Source organism: Ambystoma mexicanum, chromosome 7p (genome assembly GCF_040938575.1).
Source record: "Ambystoma mexicanum isolate Mex_15411 chromosome 7p, UKY_AmexF1_1, whole genome shotgun sequence".
NCBI classification, from domain to species: domain Eukaryota; kingdom Metazoa; phylum Chordata; class Amphibia; order Caudata; family Ambystomatidae; genus Ambystoma; species Ambystoma mexicanum.
Window position 1 is genome coordinate 231,874,120 of NC_090939.1, and position 19,978 is coordinate 231,894,097.

Sequence of the window (19,978 nt, forward strand, 5' to 3'; positions counted from 1 at the left end):
ATTAAGGATGCTTTATGACACACATTTGCCCAAAGGCCCTTAGATGGAATGTTGTGTTAGGTAACATGTACCAAGCCTCTAGTCATTCTACTTGTTTGCCCATTCACTTTTCTTACAGTGTGTGTCCAGGGAATTTCATTTTATGAAAGAAGAACATGGAAAATGTGGCACACACTGTGCTGCTCTTGCATGGTCAATGTGATTGTATGGGTGAAGCTTGGATCAAGAAAGCATAATCAGAATACATTAAAATGCAATGTACTTGTACTTTTATATTTTGTTTTGTTTTCCATTGGAGAGTGTACACGATATGCAAAATATATAGTAAGGTGATTATGGTGAGCATGCAACCCTTTTAGCCTAATATCGCACGGTTGACTATTACAGGAGAATACACTTGACAATAATCAATGCAGTTTAATCACACAATGCCATATATATTTTTTATTTTATTTATTTATTTATTGAGTATTTATAAGGCACACTGTACATCAAAAAGTGTTTCTAGGCGCCACAAGGCAACACGGGGGGACGGGGGGTGAGGGGGAGAAAGGAATATAATACAATAGTAACGGTCCTACTAGGCCTTGTGACATTCAGATGGTGCAAGTGCAGAGCAATACCAAGAGATATACCCAAGAGAAGAACTAGGCAGCTGTGAATGACTTTCCCCCGTGGAAGATTTTTGCACATTTTTATCACATTCTAAGCTGTTGCACATATGCAAAAAAGTTCCAAAAGAAATACATTTGTTAGGTTCTATATTTCACAACAAATATTTTTCTTCTGAGAAACTGGTCAGCTGAATTCATACTAGCAGAGACTGTCTCTATGCCATCAAAGTGTTACATCTTCTCCTCCTCTCCCATTGGACCCCCATCTCACGCAAGGTCATCTTTGCACTAGGAAGAATTCATTGCCTCCTGGCCAACACTTTCTAAAAAAACAATGCACAAAAAAGGTCTGGGAGCCCCCCTAAGGAGAACGAACATGGCAAAATGACAGGTTCTATGGGAAGGTGCCCAGTCAGGAGGGTCTACAACCACATTTTAGCTCACTGTACCTGTCACAGAATAGAGTGGCTAACACACTCCTTTTCAATTTTGTAAAACTTGTGGTTTCACCCTAAGTAACCAAGGGTAATCCAGACATGGACCCCTTGCTCACTGTGCCTTGAGAGGCTCAGCTTCACCTCACTGAGGAGGCCCAACGATGCAGAAACACGTGTCTGGAGTTGCTGATGGTACTCTTGTTCCGTGGAGAATTGTCTAGCATTTCGGTTCTGGGCTGCCCTTGTGGGTGGGACAAAGACTGATATGCAAATGCATATTTCTCCTCTCTGAAGCATGCAGGGAGCTAAAACATGGTTGTAGACCCTCCTGAGTGGAAGAAATTCTATTGAACAGGGAATTGGACCCATGTTCGTTCTCATTTGAGGGGCTCCAACACTCCTTTTCAATTATCAAAAACAATCCTCAATTTTGACGTACTGAAAAAAAGAATAATATGCCATGATGGCACGGAGGACGGATGATGAAGGGAGTGGAACGGTATCCGGTCATTGCATCGACAACCAAAGGCATCGACAGCCATACCATCTTAAAAAAAGCATCTAAAAAAGCATCTAATGCATTTTTTTAGATGGTAAAGGGTTTAGTTTAATAAAAAAGGGTTTTAAAGGTTAAAAAAATTATGGTTTGGGGGGAACTCTCATTAACATTTTTTTTTAATGCATTAGAAGCTTTTTTTAGATGCTTTTGTTTAGATGTTATGGCATTAGATGCGTTGGCTGTTGATGGAATGACTATAAACTGAGTGGAACAGCTGAATGCTTTGAGGGAAGAGAAATTAGACTCAGTAGAGGTGCAGCATTCATAGAAGGGGTCTCCTACTTGAGCCTTCGAGAGCCAGAAACTCAGCAGGTTTTCATTATAACCAGAGACTATGTAAATCACCCCGATTTCAATTCACTGTGGTAACATTTATTTTGTGCGGGCATGCGAAAAACATGGAGTCAACTGGACCAGACCTACATCCTAAAACAGCATTGGATGTCATTATCTAAAGTATGACTTTGATGAGGGTCCAAGAAACATGACGGCCACTAATGAAAGACCATCCGCTTCAATCAATGGGTGCGCCGACGCGCCCAACAGAAGATCCTTGCGTTCTGATGCCTTCTTCTGTTTGCCAAGCATCTCTGATGGAAATCATATGCATGCATTTTTATCCCACTCTCTGTTCAAGACTCAAGAAAAGTAGGTACTTGTTGGGAAGTCTCTTAGAATATGCAAAGCTTTCTAAAAGAGAGCTTGATAGCCTCAAACGGGAATAGAAGTTAGGATGGTTATGTTAATGAAGGCCTTTTTTATTACTGATGTTTTTGATAAAATACATGCACCAACTCACAGGGTCCAATTTTCATAGGATTGTGTCTTAATGAAAACAGAGCTGTTAATTTTGTCTGTTCGTATCACAAACTATTTGGAAGCGGAAAAGAAACTTACAGAAGGAAGTGTGGCAGTTCCTTCGCAGCGGCGGAATGCCACAGTGCATTATGGAAATGAGGTGGAGTTTCTGCAGCTGTCTGGGGGTTTGGACACACAGGGAAGAAAAGGAGTATGTCAGGGTCATATTTTCATGCAGCCCTGCATCTAAAACATTATTGAATTAGTGACTGCGGTGAAGTGCACTGGAGGATGCCCAAACATTGAGGAGTGGTGAGTCTTTCTTTCCTGTCCATGGACATGTGATGCAGCCCATAGCCCTGCAAGCAAGAAAGACTGGGATGAGAGGAGGCTAAGAGTCAGAGAAGAGCACGGGGTTCTTTCTGAGCAGCACTGAGAATGTTTACACCCATGCAACATTCGCTGTATGCAGCAAATACCACTGAAAATGGGTATCGCCAAGCTGAAAGTTGAATTTGCTACATACAGGGAATATACGTGTTGAAATGTAGCAACAAGGAACTATTCCATGGATATAAACATCATTTGATCCACAGTGATACAGAGGGGCAGTGGAAGCATGTCCACCGTTTTAGAGAGATAATGTAAGCATGCATTAGATGATATAAATGGGTGGCACGCGTTTGTATGCTTTCTGACATAATATATGTTATGTGCAGAAATCCTTGTATTGGTCTTTGGTCTCCGTAACATCTGGCCTTTTATTTTGAATGTGATAGGTGCCGGTGAACAGATTCTTCCTAGGCACATTTACCACCCTTTAACAACCTTCTCGCTAACAAGTTGCCCATGGGGCCCTTTGGCATCGTGGGGTAAAAGTGCTAAATATACAGGGGTCTCGGCTCCTTGGTCTGGAGTTTTGGGCATACTGGATCCCGCCATGTCGGTCTGCACGAATCCAGGACAGCAGGCGTTGAGTAGAATGCCATCCGCTTTCCTTGTTTTCTCGATCTCCCTCGCCTGAATCCGGGACAGTACCGTCACTCCGATTTTCGACACCCCATAGGCCGTATTGCACCAGCCTTCTTGTTGGTGGATCCCATTTTTGGTATCCGCTACAAACTTCTCCATGAGCTTCACCAGTTCCTCTTCAGTGATGGTCTCCGAACGAAAGGTTTGTTGAAGCGCGGGGCTGCACCCGGCCAGCGCCGTGCAGCTAACGATGCTGGACACATTCACTACCCTACCTGCAAGAAGAAATGCAATGATCAGCAATGGCCGTTACTGCACGTGCCCAACATAAATGCATTACATACACTACATATACATACATGTATTTGAAATGTGTTTTTTTAAAGACTGGCCTTTGCCCATGTTATTTCAGTGATAGTGCTCTAACCGATATCAGTTGAAAAAACAATACCTATTTTTTTTAACTATAACCATGTATAGTATTTTCTTCATGCGTACAACAGTGAACATATTGTACTATGTTTATGCTCCCTCTAATCATAGCGTGGAGAAAAAAAAAGAATGCAACTAAAACAAAGATATATTATGAGTATTGTATATCACAAACGTTCAAGAAATCTACTTGCCCTTTAAACAAATCTACTTATCACACCTTGCTGAGCCGCATTTCCTAAAACTGGAAAATAAACACGCGTTCGGCATCCTGCTACTAGCCTTTTCTGATTCGGCATCCTGCTACTTAGTCTTTTCTGATTCGGCATCCTGCTACTTAGCCTTTTCTGATTCGGCATCCTGCTACTTAGCCTTTTCTGATTCGGCATCCTGCTACTTAGCCTTTTCTGATTCGGCATCCTGCTACTTAGCCTTTTCTGATTCGGCATCCTGCTACTTAGTCTTTTGTGATTCGGCATCCTGCTACTAGCCTTTTCTGATTCGGCATCCTGCTACTTAGTCTTTTCTGATTCGGCATCCCGCTACTCAGCCTTTTCTGATTCGGCATCCTGCTACTTAGCCTTTTCTGATTAGGCATCCTGCTACTTAGCCTTTTCTGATTCGGCATCCAGCTACTTAGTCTTTTCTGATTCGGCATCCCGCTACTTAGCCTTTTCTGATTCGGCATCCTGCTACTTAGCCTTTTCTGATTCGGCATCCTGCTACTTAGCCTTTTCTGATTCGGCATCCCGCTACTTAATCTTTTCTGATTCGGCATCCTGCTACTAGCCTTTTCTGATTCGGCATCCTGCTACTTAGTCTTTTCTGATTCGGCATCCTGCTACTTAGCCTTTTCTGATTCGGCATCCTGCTACTTAGCCTTTTCTGGAGTACATCGTCCCTGCTTTTTGGATGAAAGATTAACATATGCACACACTGGAGTCAGGCAAGAAATACTGGTGGGAAGGGGAGCGGATCCCCATTTGAATACATGTCAGTAGCTATTCACTGGTATGTAAATGCTGTGCACCAGTCTTTCAATCATGAGTCAAGCGACCAGAAATATCAGCATCCGGGAATCTAAATGTTTCCACATGATATGATATGTTAAGCGCGGACCCGGGGATCGAACTTGTGTTGCGCTGTGTCCTTGCTTCCAAGGCATGCATGTTGCTGCCGTGCTATCCTCCCTACAATATGACAAATATGCAGCAGAGCAAACAAGATAGGGCTGCGGTGGCAGTGGAGGCAAGCCGAATGAAGCTCAACTATCAAGTAATTGGTTGACCAAAACCCAGCTCTGGACCCCAAAGAAAGAGCGCCCCATAAGAGCAGGTGGGCTCAGTGTTGGACCAGCATTCGGGCAGTTCCCAGAACATGGAGATATGAGCCACGGGTTGGGAACTGGCAGCGGGAGTAACAGGAGCTTACAAACGACGCCTGTGGACGTCCAGTCCTATTTCTTTGTTAGATGTTTTCGTTTACTTAAAAGCCCACTGGAGGCTTGTAGGCAAAACAAAATCTGAACGCAGTTCTAATTCAATTTAACCTGAAGGAAGTAGGCCTGGGCTGTCTCCGTTATAAAAAAGTAATTCCATTTACGGCAGACAACCTCAATTGTAGGCACATTTCTAAATGGTTTCGGTGTGTCTCCATGCAAATGTGTTGCTCTGCATCTATGAATGGATAGTGAGCAATACGAAAGAAGATATCCCGAACGCAACCCGAAAGAAAACCCACGATCCAGGGATCAACACAAAAACCTAATCAATGACGACAGCGCAAAGCTTGAAAAGAGAAACTTCGCATACCCCCTGTTGCGAACGCCATTCTTCATAAACCCTGTAAAGATGTAAGAAAAGTACTGGATAACACTGAAACAAACAAAACCATTAACATGCCCAGTGATATTAAACAGAACTAACACACTACGCTTACTAGGAGCTTTCCAGGAATTGAAGCACATAAGATCTAAGGACATCAACCTGGTCAGATTCGTAGACGATGACACGCTCAACATAGCAGAAATCTAACTGAAGGCGAAGTGTACCATGCTAGAGATACTAGACATCGCAAATCAATTTGATCACATAGTCTTTAGCTGTACGACACGAACAGAACCAATGACGAATATAATAACTAACTCTAAAAAAGACCAGCAGAGGAACCAGAGAATCTTTTATCGTGAATCAACGGAGAGAAGCATGTACACGGAATACACAGACTCTGATGTATCCTATATAACATCAACAGAGAGATCTAAAGGAAACCAGAATATTATCCATACATCGGGAACGGATAACTGCAAAGAGAGGAACACAAGATCAAACCCATTCACTCAAGAAAGATAATCAGCAGAGGCCAACCAGGATGAGGTGAAATTGGTCTCATGGAACACTATGGGGTTTGGACATCTTTTTGAGCAGACACACACGACGTTAACTGATGGCCACATCATATGTTTACAGGAAACGTGGATGATGCAGCCACCAGCATGCAAAGGATACATGGTCATCCACAATCCAGCAGAAATCCACCAACAGGGAAGACCGTCAGCAGGGCAACTGATGCAGATAAAGATTTGATTCACCATGGACACCGATGGAATATAAAAATATAAATCCCTGGATACAGTATGTTATACTACAAAGAGAAGTTGCACATGGGCCCCAGAAGAAGAATGTATGCGACCACCCAACCCTACTCATTGTCAATCTTTACTGGAACCCAGTGGCCATCAATGAAACAACCTTTATCAATAAACTCATGACTGAACTCGACCGCATAATCACAAAATATCCCTCCATCGAAATAGTGATATGTGGCGACTTGAACCTGCATCTAATGGACCAACAAGGGAAAGCCATAGATCTGACCCTTTTACCGACCAAAGAAAAATTGGGGATTAAAGAAATGCAGATGAGATCCTTGATGAATGCAGGAACATACTATAATCAAAAAGAACACAAAATGATCCCAACCTGGAAACAGCGGTCAGCGGAGTCTATTCTGGACTATATCTTCATCTCATCAGGATCTATCAGGCACAAAAAAATATGGAAATACTGCATCCCACTTACAGTGACCATAGCATACTTAAATTGACATGGTCAACGCACGGCACACAAAGACAGAAACAATATCTTCCTCCATTGTTACTTAACATGCAACAAACGTGGCTAAGAATCAATCCAAATCAGACAGAAGCAATGATAGGAAACTTCCTGTCGACAGAGAAACCTCCGATCGAAAAGGTCAACTACGGATGGCTCCTGATTCCATATCAGAGAACAATGAAGCCAAGTGTGAACGACAAACCCGTGCACAAATATCATTATGATCCCCTAATCAGAGTAAAAAAAAGAGAGTTAAGGAAAAAATGCAAAACTCCTACAGAAAAACTCCAATATAAGCTCCAAGCAAACAATTAAAAAAGAATAAAATACCTATCGAAACTGGTTAAAGACGCATCAAAGTGCATTACTACAGGCAGATGCAGAACAAATGCTTGACTGCCTTACGAATCGGAACACTAGAGACTTATGGGCACTCCTAAACTCGGCATACTCGGCACAACATCATCTTATACAAAATGCGCTTGAAAAGCACTGGATAGAGTACTTCTCTAAACTCTATGGAAAGAGGGACACGGCAGTGACTGATAAGACTCTAAATGCCATCAAAAGGTCCATTGTCTGTACCAAAGAGGACATCATCCAAATAATCGGCAAACTAAATACATCACGGGCTTCTGGGCCTGATGGGCTGTCAAACTAAGTAATAAAGAAGGACCCAGACCAATGGGCAACGTTGATGATCGAACTCATAATCATAATAAATGAGCACAACACAATACCATCAACCTGGAGGTCCGCCACGCTCATACCAATATACAAACAAGGGCCAAAAGAAAATCCAGCCAACTATAGCCAATAGCCCTGCTAGATCCCTTGGGGAAAATCTTTGCCACAATCGTGCTGCAACACCTAACAACATGGGCAACGGAGAGCAGAAGCAATACCTGGTTCACAAAGATATTTCAGGGGAGATGATGTTGCTACAGTGCCCACAAAACGTAAAGAAAAAACTGAGATGGAATGACTGGTGCAAAACAATTGTGGAGAAAAATACCTACAAAGAAAACCTGAACTGCGCACTTGACACAAGGCCAATAACACAACTACCAGCCTACTTGATGATCTTTCCAGATCCAAGAATCAGATCGCTCTTCATGAGGTTGCATCTGAATCTACTGCCCACCAGAGCAAGATTGGCGATAATCAAGAAACAGGACAAAGGAGACACTCAATGCAGATTCTGTGATCAGAAAGAAACATTAGAAACCTTATACCTCATCATCATGGTATGTCCAACACTACAGGCCCAAAGAACACTATGCAGAACCTACTTTACCATCAGCAAAGAAGCCCACTCTTCAGATGAACAATGGGCACAAATACTGCTGGGACATGATAACAAACTGATATTTATCATAACATCATTCTGGGAAAAAAATCATGAAACAAGCTCCAGTGAGAAGCAGCCCAGACGATCCGTAATATGAGGACAATGAGAGAACCAGCAAATAAGACTTGAAATATATCAGAGTATCAACGAATGAAAGATATATGAAATGAAAAGTTTATATATAAACTATATCATTTTAAATAAAAATAAAAATAAAATAGTGAACAATACAATGCGTCACTTCGTAAAAATGGTATGAAAAATACAGCCCTATGTTGCCTCAACAAACCCGTGTGGATATCATGAGCGTGTTTCCTCTGCACCCACAAAAGAGGCCATACAAGAAAAGGTAGCCAAAATCTCACCTGCCATTCTCTTAGGGTGTGTCTGTGACCATGCGCCACACTTTGATAAAAGAAAGACTAAAGTGTGTGTGCAGTTTTGCACAGCAGTGTTAATAAAAAAAAAAGTACTTTGTCTCAAATGCTCGTTATTGTTTTCAAAGATCGGGGGTCTCTCATATCGTTAGGTTTCTCCCTGCTCAATAATTGTACATAAATAAAAAACAAAAGAGTGATCTTTCACCGTGTTACTCCTTTCTTGTTAGTGCAAGTCTCTGTATCTTGGTTTCTTAGTATCTTTTCTGAGTCTTCAACAATTCTAAATCTTTCTTCTTAGGTTGTCATATTTTCAGCTTTCCCGATAGCTTTCAGGGGTGGTGATTGAATGCCCCTTTCAGTTTTCAAGCATATTTTAGATTTTCAGCAGACCTCTCAGGCTCTAGGCGCTTTCTAAAGGTTCTTACAGCTATGTTCTAGACATATTGCAAGATTCTAAGCACCCCTTCTTGATCTTTCTGTACTTTCTTAGGCTTCTCAGCACTGCTTTCAGGTTCAAGGCACTTTCAACACCCCTCTCAAGTTCTCTGTGTCTTTCTGACTTCTAATTCCCCTCCCCTAACCCCCAGGTTCTAGGTGCTAGGTGTAATCTTACTATTTGCTGATGAGGCAGTATTAATATCATTGACCCCGGTCGGTCTAAAAAAAACATTTTTACATTTTCAAAGGGTTCTGTAAAGAGATGGGGTTAACAATGAACCATAAAAAACGAAATTAATGGTCTTCACTGGAAAAAGGAAGAACCCCCACCCTTAGGCTCGTGATGGATAAGGCACCCAGGAAACAAATCAAGGGTTACGATTATATGGGTCTAAGATTTTCATCCACAGGATTTTCATCAGCAGGAAGAAAAAGCATCAACTACATGGCTAGATATGGAGGAGACATACCAACATTTTCCAAAGATCGGGCAAATAGAGCTCCTCGCCCAACCCTAGAAGTGTACAAACTCCAGACGAGACAGGCTATATTGTACAGTGCTGAGATATGGGGTCCCACCAATGCAACCAAATTAACTACTCAAGAAAATGTTTTCTTGAAATCTATTCTGAGTCTCCCTAAAAGCACCCCAACGATTCTTCTACATGACGAACTGAACTTACCATACATACGGAACTTGATTGCCAGTAGGCCAGTGCTATATTGGGTGAGGCTGTGGAGTGCCTCTGGTCTTTATGAATATAGGCGAGCCATACATGATGTCACATCACAACCAAAAGGTTGCTCCTTGCCATGGTGTGTCCATGTCAAAGAGTTGTTGGAGGGCATAGGGCAACTGGATGTGTGGCTAAACCCGGGGGTAATCACGAGCAACACCTCCTAATCCTACATTCCGCTCTCCGATCTCCTACTGAAATACTGCAAAAGCAAGTAATTACCACGCTATGAGCTATATTTCGATGTAATGGCGCCTAAAATGTTGGGCACATTGTTCCTAAAGGTACTTTTTGGAATTTTACCTTTAGCATATAATTTGAACACATGGGATAAAAAGTGCTAAAATAAGTGTGCCTACTGTTAGACAGATCAGGAAACGGCACAGCACTTCCTTTTGCTTTGCCCTGCAATATCTGAATTTGAGAAGAGTATATTTAAAGCTTAAATTTGTAGTCTTTGGTATGTATACCGTTTCTGAAGCTTATTCAACATGCAAAGAAGCGAGCAATGAAGTAACACCGTAAGCTGTAGCCAAATACTTGTAGAGGGCTTTGAAAGGGAGAATGAACAAGGTAGCTTTTTTTTACCGCGTATTGTTGGTGTGTGCATGCTTGTAACCAGTTTAGCTCAACAAGCTGTATGTGTGCTCATATTTTAGACTATTTCATGTTGTATTTTATCCTATTTTACCTTATACTGCTGTTTTTATACAATCCGTGCATCAATCTTATTTACGTATATATATATTGCTTGTTATGTTTTATTTTATTCAGAATAAACTTGATTGATTGATAAACCCATTGCTTTTACTGAGCCTACAATGCTTATTTTGTGCATACACATGATTTCTCTGCATAGGGGTACTGTTGCTAGGTACTGCAGCAGTTCTTGAAATGTTGGACTGGCTGATGAGATCTCTTTATAACCACATATTCAATATTATGTATACTGATGTGTAAAGAATTGCAATGGTTCAGGAAGTGGAAATTCCCTTCCAAATTCTTCAGAGATGATAGCTCACTAACTATGCACACTCACAAAGTGGTTTAAAAGTGGCTTACCTTGTTACGCAGCTGCGCAAATAGAAAATAAAGGTGCGCATGAAAGCCAACCATTTTTCTAAAGTTAGAGAACAAAATATTAGAGGGAACATTGGTTGTAATGGTCAGGGTTAGGGACTTAGCCCTGTCAGAAAGGATCAGAGACCACTCCCAGCCTGGGATGGGGGGCCTAGCAGGGCATTTGCAGGAGCTGACCCTATCCCAGAGGTGGGGGGAGGTAGTTAGTGGGAGAGGGGACAGTCGCTGACTCCACTTAGAGTTTTTTTTACTGTAAACATGTTGGTGCCGCTGATCTCCCCACCATAAATGTGAGCCTTTTTTCTGTCCAGAGTTCCTTTCACTATTTTACAGGACTACAGAACCCAGGAACCTGCACGCTGAGTCTATAGTGAGTAGAGCAAAAGCTTTGAGTCCCAACACACTAGAAAAGAGAATGAGGGGGATAAAAGGAGAGGAACACATGTAGGGAGAGAGGTGAGACAGTGATGAGAGGAAGAAAGTGCACCTAGGAACATCAGAGGGAAGATGGAGGAGAGAGGGGATCAGAGGAAACAAATGTGGCCCTCGTTACGGGTTTGGTGGTAAATCCATCGAATTACCGCCAAATTGGATTACTGTGAACACCATTTAGCCGTGAGGATTTACAGCAGGATTATAAGTGATGATAGGGCATTGTAAGTCCCCATTTTTGGGGTCCACAGAACTCCGTGGGGATTCCGCTGCAGTAATTCTACCAATTTTCGGAAGTAAAGTGGTAGATTCACCTCCAGCTTTATGCTGGAGTAAAGCCTTCACTTCACCACCAAACCCGCAGTATGGCAGTGTGGCAATGCAGCGATAATGGACTTACTGCCACACCACCATACTCGTAATGAGGCCCAGAGAGTAGCGGAAGAAAGAGATCCAGGAGAGGAGCGAGAAAGTGGCCGAGAGTGTGGAGATATCATCTTACCATCTTCGATACAGGCGCTGGGTAATGTGAAGGCATCGGGAAGCAGACAAAGACAACTGAGTAAAGATTGGGTCGCACATTTTTATTAAAATAAGAAGAAGGGTGGAAATAGGCCTGACTTGCCCCATGCTAAGGTGGAATTTCCCTACCTAACTGAAACTAATGATGGTCTGTGTCAGGAAGTCCAAACTAAATATCTGTCTGTGTCCAAAACCTATACTTGCCCTCACAACTACTTGAATATAATGTGTAGGGATGTCAGCATCGAAATGATAAGTGTTCAAATAATATTTATTGCAAAGGTGGTTTTCCCTTCCCCAAGATTCAGGACAGTTCACTTTGTCAAACAGATGGGTTCCCTTCCCCAAACTTTCAAACTTTCAATGTTCCAAGACAACATAATTCCTTGGGACACTTCCCAGCCTTTCTAGTGGAGTTGCCTTTCCTCAATTTCACCAATATCTCAAAGCTCGCTCCTAAATTTCAGCTCACCCAAGTTCTCCTTGACAGTCAACCACTTTAGATGGGTGTATTCGGTCTAGGTGCAGTTGTCGGACAACACGGTCCACCCATTACAGGTCATGCAACCGACACACCTTGCTTGCTTCTTTTCCACAGTTACACTGCCTCTGTTCAGCGTCAAAGTGGTATCGGATTTTTCTCTTGGAGCTTTCTCAATGCTTGGTTTGCCACCATTCACTTTTATACTTTCAAATGTTCTCAAAGCTTTCACCACTGATTATGCTTTCAGTACACACAGTTCTTTATATGTTTATGGCACTCTCCTTATACAATTCACAGTTCCTTTGTATCAGGGCATATCACCAACTGCTTTCAATTGGTATTCAATCACACTTGCTTTCTTTCAGTTCGGTTTCATCTCACTCCTTTCAGTCACTTTAAATCCATTATCATCAAATTCCCAGTTCACTCTCCTGCTGGGAATTTTCACCCTGCTCACGGGTGTTTTCACATGTTCCAAACTTTGATTTTCCGTGGCCCTCTCTTGGCCTTTTCAATTTCGTCTTATTCACAGTTCGGTATACATAAGAAAACCCTTTCATTCCGTTTTCCCAGCCTTTTGCTTATCGTACTGTCAAAAGTCTTTAATTCAATACTGGCCTGGGATTCACACTGCCTACCAAGTCCTTCACTCACTAGCGAGCGGTCTGACCTGCACAAACCACGTGGTTCACCCCACAGCATCCAAGAGTCATTCAGACTCCTTTGACTCAAGGGTACGCTGTCTCTGGGTGCTGCACTCCACGTCAGCACGCCGTCTGTGGCTGTTGCTGCTCCTGACTAGGTGCACCTCGGTTCCAGGATCTCCTCCACCTCGGTTGAACAGAAAAGGAGTCTCGCCGACTCCAAGAAGACTGCAGACCAGCTCTGCTCTCAGAGACCTCATGAAGGCTCCTGCACAATCCGCTTCCGCTGACAAGACTCTGCAGCTTTTGGGCGCTTCGGGCATGCGTCTCCCTGGTCTCAGCTCTGGTTTATCCTGCAAGTGTTCCACAGGTAATCTCTCCAGGGATCTCCCAGGCAAACTTCCAGGCAATCACATTAGCCTCACCTGAGCTGGCCCTTTATACCGCCTCCTGGGCCCCAGGTGCAGGCAATGTTCCTTGACTGCATAACTGTCTTGGTACTCGGCATCCCTCTTCCTCATCCCAGTACAAGAGTGGTGTTTGTGTTTGTCTGTGTTAATAAAAAGAGGCTATTTGACTATGGATTGTCTCTTCCTCGTCTCAGTACCAGAGTGGTGGGCATTGGGAGAGTGGTTCCTAGTGAAATATGGACAAGAGTGTTAATGCTCAATGGAGTTCTGGGGCAGATTACCGCCCTCAGTGGCAGGAAGAGCGGGGCTTCTTAAGATGGTGGCATTGCCCCGACTCCTACATTTCTTCACCAACATCCCATTCAACATCCTCCTGCAGTTCTTCAAAGACCTAAACAAACTCTGCAGAAGATTCCCATGGCAGGGAGGGAGGCACAGAGTCGTGCTAGAAGTACTACAGGGACCCTATGACAAGGGAGGCCTGAAAATCGACCAACTTTGAACTATATTATCCAGCAGGCCAACTGAAACACGTAATACAATGGATGGCAGACAAAACTACAACGGACACCCGGCTTCTACAACCGGCTATCCCCCACATGCTTCTAAGGGACTTTTTCTGGACCCCGCCAATGGCAACTCAACACAACTCATACTTAATTAATCTAGGAATCAAGATCTGGAAACGAGCATGCAAAGCCACAAAAACAAACGACCCATATTCCCCCCAGATCCCGATAGCAGCTACCATGATAAACAGACCAGGGGGCCTGAAAGAGATAAGGAATATATGGGAATCCTGCAGAATTGCCACCCTGGGTGACCTAGTGGATGACCAGGGCATCTTAACGTCCGCAGAGTTGCATGAGACCTCGGGACTACCAACAGGGCAGTTCCTACTCCACGGAGCGGTGGTAAGAAAGCTCACAAACTGATGGCTTGAGGCAGAGAACCTCGAAAATGGGCTCGAAGCCATTGAAAACATGCTGAACGCCGTCAAGGGAGGACACGAAACCTCGAGGGTCTACGGGACATTGCTAGACAGCACAACCAAGCAAGACCTCAAGTGCAAAGAGAAATGGGAACAGGAGCTAGGCCTGCCATTTGAAGATAAAGAATGGGAATCCATAACACACTACCATAAAAAAGTATCCAGAAACGCCCGACTGCAACTTATGCAGTTTTACTTCATTAACAGAGCATACCTCACACCTGAAGTCATCTCCAAATTTAAAGGGCAGGAGCCATAGAATGCCCAAAATGCTTGAACCCCGTGCGGGGATGACCCACATGTTTTGGGGATGCCGTTCGGTACAATCTTTCTGGTCACAAATTGCTACAAAGGTGGCCAGGGCAGACAACACCTTGGATGTACAGTTACCAAAGGCGTGCATCCTTGGCAGATACAAAAAAAGCAAGAATAACAAACCTCTGAACAGGCTCAAGGACTTGATGTACATTCTAGCGAAAAGACGCATTGCTATGAGGTGGATAAGCCCCAATATCCCCAGTGTAACATTGTGGTGGGAACCTCCGAAAATGGTTGCGGCAGAAACTGGGGCACGTGAGAACGCGCATCGAGAGCAGAAATAGGACACTAGCAAACACCTACAACAATGGGTGACGCTCACAGTGTCACTATTCCATCCAAGAGAGGAAGTTTCCTCCAGTGATGACACAAGCAGCCCATGATGGTCATCCGGCAAAGACTGAACTGAATACGGGAAATAATGGTCTTGGGGGAGTTGGGAGGGACAGTAGGGAGGGGGGTTAATTAATTGAGATTTCTTTATTGAAGCATTAACGATAATGACTGTTGTATTGTTATATAACCTATTTTTAAAAAAAGAGTGTTAATGCCCTGTTTTTCCTGGGTGACATTAGACTCCTTACAAAAGGGAAATGGGGGGCACTGCTTCTCACCCATGGTGCCTGATCCCCATGCCCCAAGTCTCCTCCACCAAGGTGATCCTGCCTCGCATATCCACCCCAGGTCAGGATCCGAGAGCGACAGCCTTCCTTAGGCCACCTGGGAGGAGAATATATTGGGGAAAGAATTGAGGATGCTCTCAGATTCCTCACATAAACCATCAAAGTATGGAAACCATAGGTAGAGCCAACGGGAGACAGATAGAAAAGGTTACAGCCTTTAAGCCCTCATGCAAGACTAAGCTAGAAAAAGAAGGAAGGGGTAACCTGTCCTTAGTCTTAAAGTCGAAAATCCAGTTGGGGAGGAGGAAGACCACAAGAAAGACTAGGGCAATACTAGAGACCTCATAGACAGGTCTTCATAAGTCACAAATCATTTAAGTAGTTCAAGTTGACCATAAAACACCTAAACTCCACATCTGGGTCATCAGGGTTTTGAAGCCATCTGTGACACAAGCAGGACAGGCCATTCACAAATCATGGTAGGCGTTGACCATAAGTGTGCCCGATCACTTTTGCTTTTGATAAATATCCTTAAATGGTTCCAAATTCTAGTGCAACATTGTAGTGATAGTGCGCGGTACAAATATCCTTTAACATTAATATATTCTTTAACATTATTCATGGCTCATTTCAACACAATATTTGTAATGCATGTCATGCGTTTTCTATGTTCTATGAGAGAAGACCTACCATCCTAAAGTCGCTTGGGCCTTACAACAGTACCTTGCGCATTAAGATTAACAGATCTGCCTTATTCTTATTCATTTATGACACTAACAAATTTGCAGGAGACCGTGTGCTTTTAAATCAAGAGAGTAGTTCCACAATCATTGCTACTTTAAGGACATAAGCAGGCACATCATTGAACGTAGAACAATCACTTTGCTGGTCTGTAAACTGAAATGAAATAAATTGGTGTTGAGTGGTTGTTTGTACCATGCCGAAACATGACATCTTGTAAATTATGTTGTTGAAATGTGGTTGTAGGAATTCAATTGGAAAGTATAGAAAATCCTCTAGCAGTTTAAGCAGTCAAATTCCCCTAAGACAGAAGTGAGCGACAACCCACACCTTATGAAATAACTCTGTTTTCTCACTAAGTTTCTTAATTGTTAAAGCATATTAGAATAATAGCCTTACCGTGAGGTTTGATGAGTGGCAGTAACTGAGTACACACGTCTCTGGTTGCAAAGAAGTTTGTCTTGAGAGTCACTTCTGCTTGAACATCAAACGGAGTAGGATCGGCTCCTTTGGAAAGAAGAAGGATTCCCAAGATTAATTTAAGCCGAGTGCAAACCTTAATGTACTCTACTATCTGCTCATTTATTGGCGTTGCAAGTTTTGGTGATGCAAGGAATTCATCGAGCAACCTTTATTGATAGTTGCAAATGCCCTTGAGTGAATCATACTTTGTATGATCAAGTATAACTAAGATACAACCAATTTGCTCCAAGCATAGAACAGAAGTTCCCTGATTTTTTTGTTGTATACCTGGCCTTCCACATCAAGCATATACTGAAGTGGCAACCACTCGTGGAACTTGTTCGCTTAGTACCATGTTCTGCCTGTAGCAATGTATGTTCATGCATAATGTTTTTGTTTTAGGTATCCTCTAATTCTAGTCCTTCATTATATAGTTCCTGCTAACTGTGAAATAGTTTTGTCAGGCTCCTGTGACACACTGCCTTCCTTGTTATTAGGTCTCCCCTGGGCGTCCAGCTTGTGTGTCTGCAGCGAAGGGCCAAAAGTAGCAATAGGCAGTTCCCTGTCTGTTCTGATAGGGTTGTAAGGGCCTTGACCCCTACTCATGCCATGACTTTGTTGTGCTCACTCTTTGCCTCTCTCCGGGGATCCGTTGTACCTGTAACTCTCCATTTACCACTGCGCTGCTGTAACCTCAAAAAGACCAAAGAACATCCCAGTTTTGGGCCTGTTGATCATTTTTTGGCTACTTATTGTGCCCTTCTAGCCAAACTCAGAACTTGCATCTACTCCTTCGCAGCCAACATTTACCCCTTGCCTTTCCTATCACTCTGCAACCCTCTTCTTCGGCTGCACCATTTCTCCACTGCTTCAATTGCCTATTTCTTCTACCCTTCATCATGCATCTTGGCTTCGGTCCATTCCTTCTTGTACTCACTCTTTTCCTCCCCTTCTCTTGTAGCCTTCAGACACAACTCAAGCTAACTCCCCCCTCCCATGTCTCTTCTCACCCCCTGCACTCAAACCCCTCAAGCCAGATGCGTCCGTTCTCCCAGGATCTCAATCTCCAACCTCTCCTATTCCCCTTGCCTCCCGCACAATGCCTTCTCCCACCCACACCTCCTATCACACTTTCACCTGGCCTCTGTAATGCATAAACCCTCTGGATTGAGTTTTCCTACATCAGTGACCATTTTGACTCATCAACTCAACGTTTATTTCTTTCCATCACAGAAACATGGACTTCCACGACTCTACCACACAAGCGGCTCTCCACACTGACCCTGCTACTTTCTCGTACTCTCTTAAACCTGTTGGGAAGGATGGTGTAGTGAGGTTTGAAGCCCTTACCACTGCCAGCCTGCCCCCCTCTAACATCATCTATTCCTCTTTTGAATGTGCCACTATTGAACTCCTCCCTACTACTCCTCTCACTGATCTAGGATATAACAAAGTCCTGGTCCTTAGCGCCTTCCCTGACCTGCACCTTCTTCTTGAATCACATTTCACAACATCCCCATTGTCATACAGGGGTTATTTAACCTTCCGAAGCCTTCCACAGCCACCCACCCTTGAAATTTACATGCTCATATCTGACCAGCCCCTCCATGGCCAGCCTACCCACTAAGATTGGAACTCTCTCGAATTGTCTTTCTCCCAACTTCGCCCTCGTCCTTTGACTTCTCCATTGACCACTCACCCTCTGGTTATTCTGTTCTTCACTTTAATATCTTGGTTCCTCCACCCTTTACTCCTCCTCGTCCCTTTTTAATTTCCAAGAGAGAATTTAAGCAGGACTCTTCTACCCCTTCTCTTGATGATATGAAGACCTTGTTCCTGCCTCTCTCCCTTATTCATGCCTCTTCCATCGACCATGCTTTTTCAGAATTTCACTTTGCACCTATACCTCCTTTTGACCAATCCTATCCTGCATGCACATTCACAACTTCCCGTCCCTGTCCACAACCCTGGATCATTTCTGAGTCCCAGACAACCAAAACAAACTACTACACCTGCACAAAAACAAATCAAAGACCCCGACCCTACTCCCCGCCTACAATAAATCCCTTAATGCTGTCACCTCTGCAATTGACTCTGCCAAATCTGCCTACTTCACAAACCTAATGCTCCTTTTTTAACCACCTTGCAAACTTCCATTCATCCTCCAAACTTTGCTTACACTTCCCAAGCCAATACCCAATGCCCCCTCCCTTTCTGTGAATGAATTTGCTCACTACCTTTCCATTAAAACTTCTAAAATTCATGAAACTCTCACAGCTCTTCTCTCTTTCGCCCACCCCCCTTCTGTCCACCACCTCTTCCCCTACCCCTTCTAGTCTCAACTACTTCTCCCCTTCTGAATTAGCACCTAATCTTCGCAGTTCTAACCCATCATGATCTCCCATCAACCTGTTTACTTCCCAAATGGCCAAAGACCTGCTCTTATATCTCTCAGCTCTTACACCTGTCTCTATCCCTCTCTTCTCCCCACCGTACTCTTCCCTTCCTCCTCCAAATATGGAACTTCCTACTGCGTTTGTCAAAACCCCTGCTGACCTAAATGTCCCAGTGACCTATAGCCCAATTTCCATCCTTTTCCATTATCAAAGGTCTTCAGCAGGTGGTCTTCTGTCTGATAAGTTAGTACTTTGCGGAGAATGGACTTGGAAATCCACTTCAATCTGGTTTCCATAGTAGACACTCCACCATGACTGCTCTAATGTATCCCTCCAACTTACTCTCTAATGCTCCCCAAAGAAGGGTCTTTTCTATACTCATCTTTTTGGATCCCTCGGCCACTTCGACACTCCTCTCTCCTCGCTCTTTTGGAATCACCCACAAGTCATGCATATTTGCCCCGCCCTCCTACAATACTGCCTCTGCTTCTATTTCAACCTTCTTTCCCTCTGATCTTCCATTCCACCTTCCCACCTCCACCCTCAGATGTTATGTTCTCTCCCACTTACTACTAACTCTCTTATTACTTACAACTACCTCTCCTCTTACCACTTCTACTATCTCCTACCACCTCTCCATCAATACAGCCTCTGCACCATTACCACTCCTCTGCTGCTACCACTCCTCTGCTGCTACCACTTCACTTCCACTTCTAACACCACCCTACTATCACTAACTCTCACTACATCCTTGTTCTAACTATTACTCCCCCGCCCTCTACTACCTCCCTCTTCTCACTACCACTCACTATCAATAGCTCCTACTACCACAACTCCGTTCTCTCCTCTTCAAGCATGCACACTCGCAGTACTCTTTCTCCTAGAACAGCCTCCCCACTCTACCACCATAGTCTCTTGCTGGTCTCTTGTTACCCACTTCATGTGATCTCCTTAAATATCCCACCCTCTCCAAAGATGATTGGTGGCTTTCCCTAAACAATACAACTCACCTATTTCCCCCATTGGGTGGGTGTCTGGACT

General features: G+C 43.6%; 1 protein-coding gene across 2 annotated transcripts in view; it reads right to left on the reverse strand.

Moving 5' to 3' along the window:
* Nucleotides 1-438: 438 nt before the first annotated feature.
* LOC138525853 (carbonyl reductase [NADPH] 1-like) overlaps nt 439-19,978 on the reverse strand; it is a 58,592-nt gene continuing 39,052 nt past the window's right edge. For both annotated transcript variants that reach the window (XM_069636121.1, XM_069636120.1), the window contains exons 3-4: nt 16,479-16,586; nt 439-3,655 (exon numbers count right to left, since the gene is read on the reverse strand). In XM_069636121.1, coding sequence (XP_069492222.1) covers nt 3,219-3,655; nt 16,479-16,586 — 545 coding nt within the window. In that variant the 3' untranslated portion in view covers nt 439-3,218. The remainder of the gene's footprint in view (nt 3,656-16,478; nt 16,587-19,978) is intronic.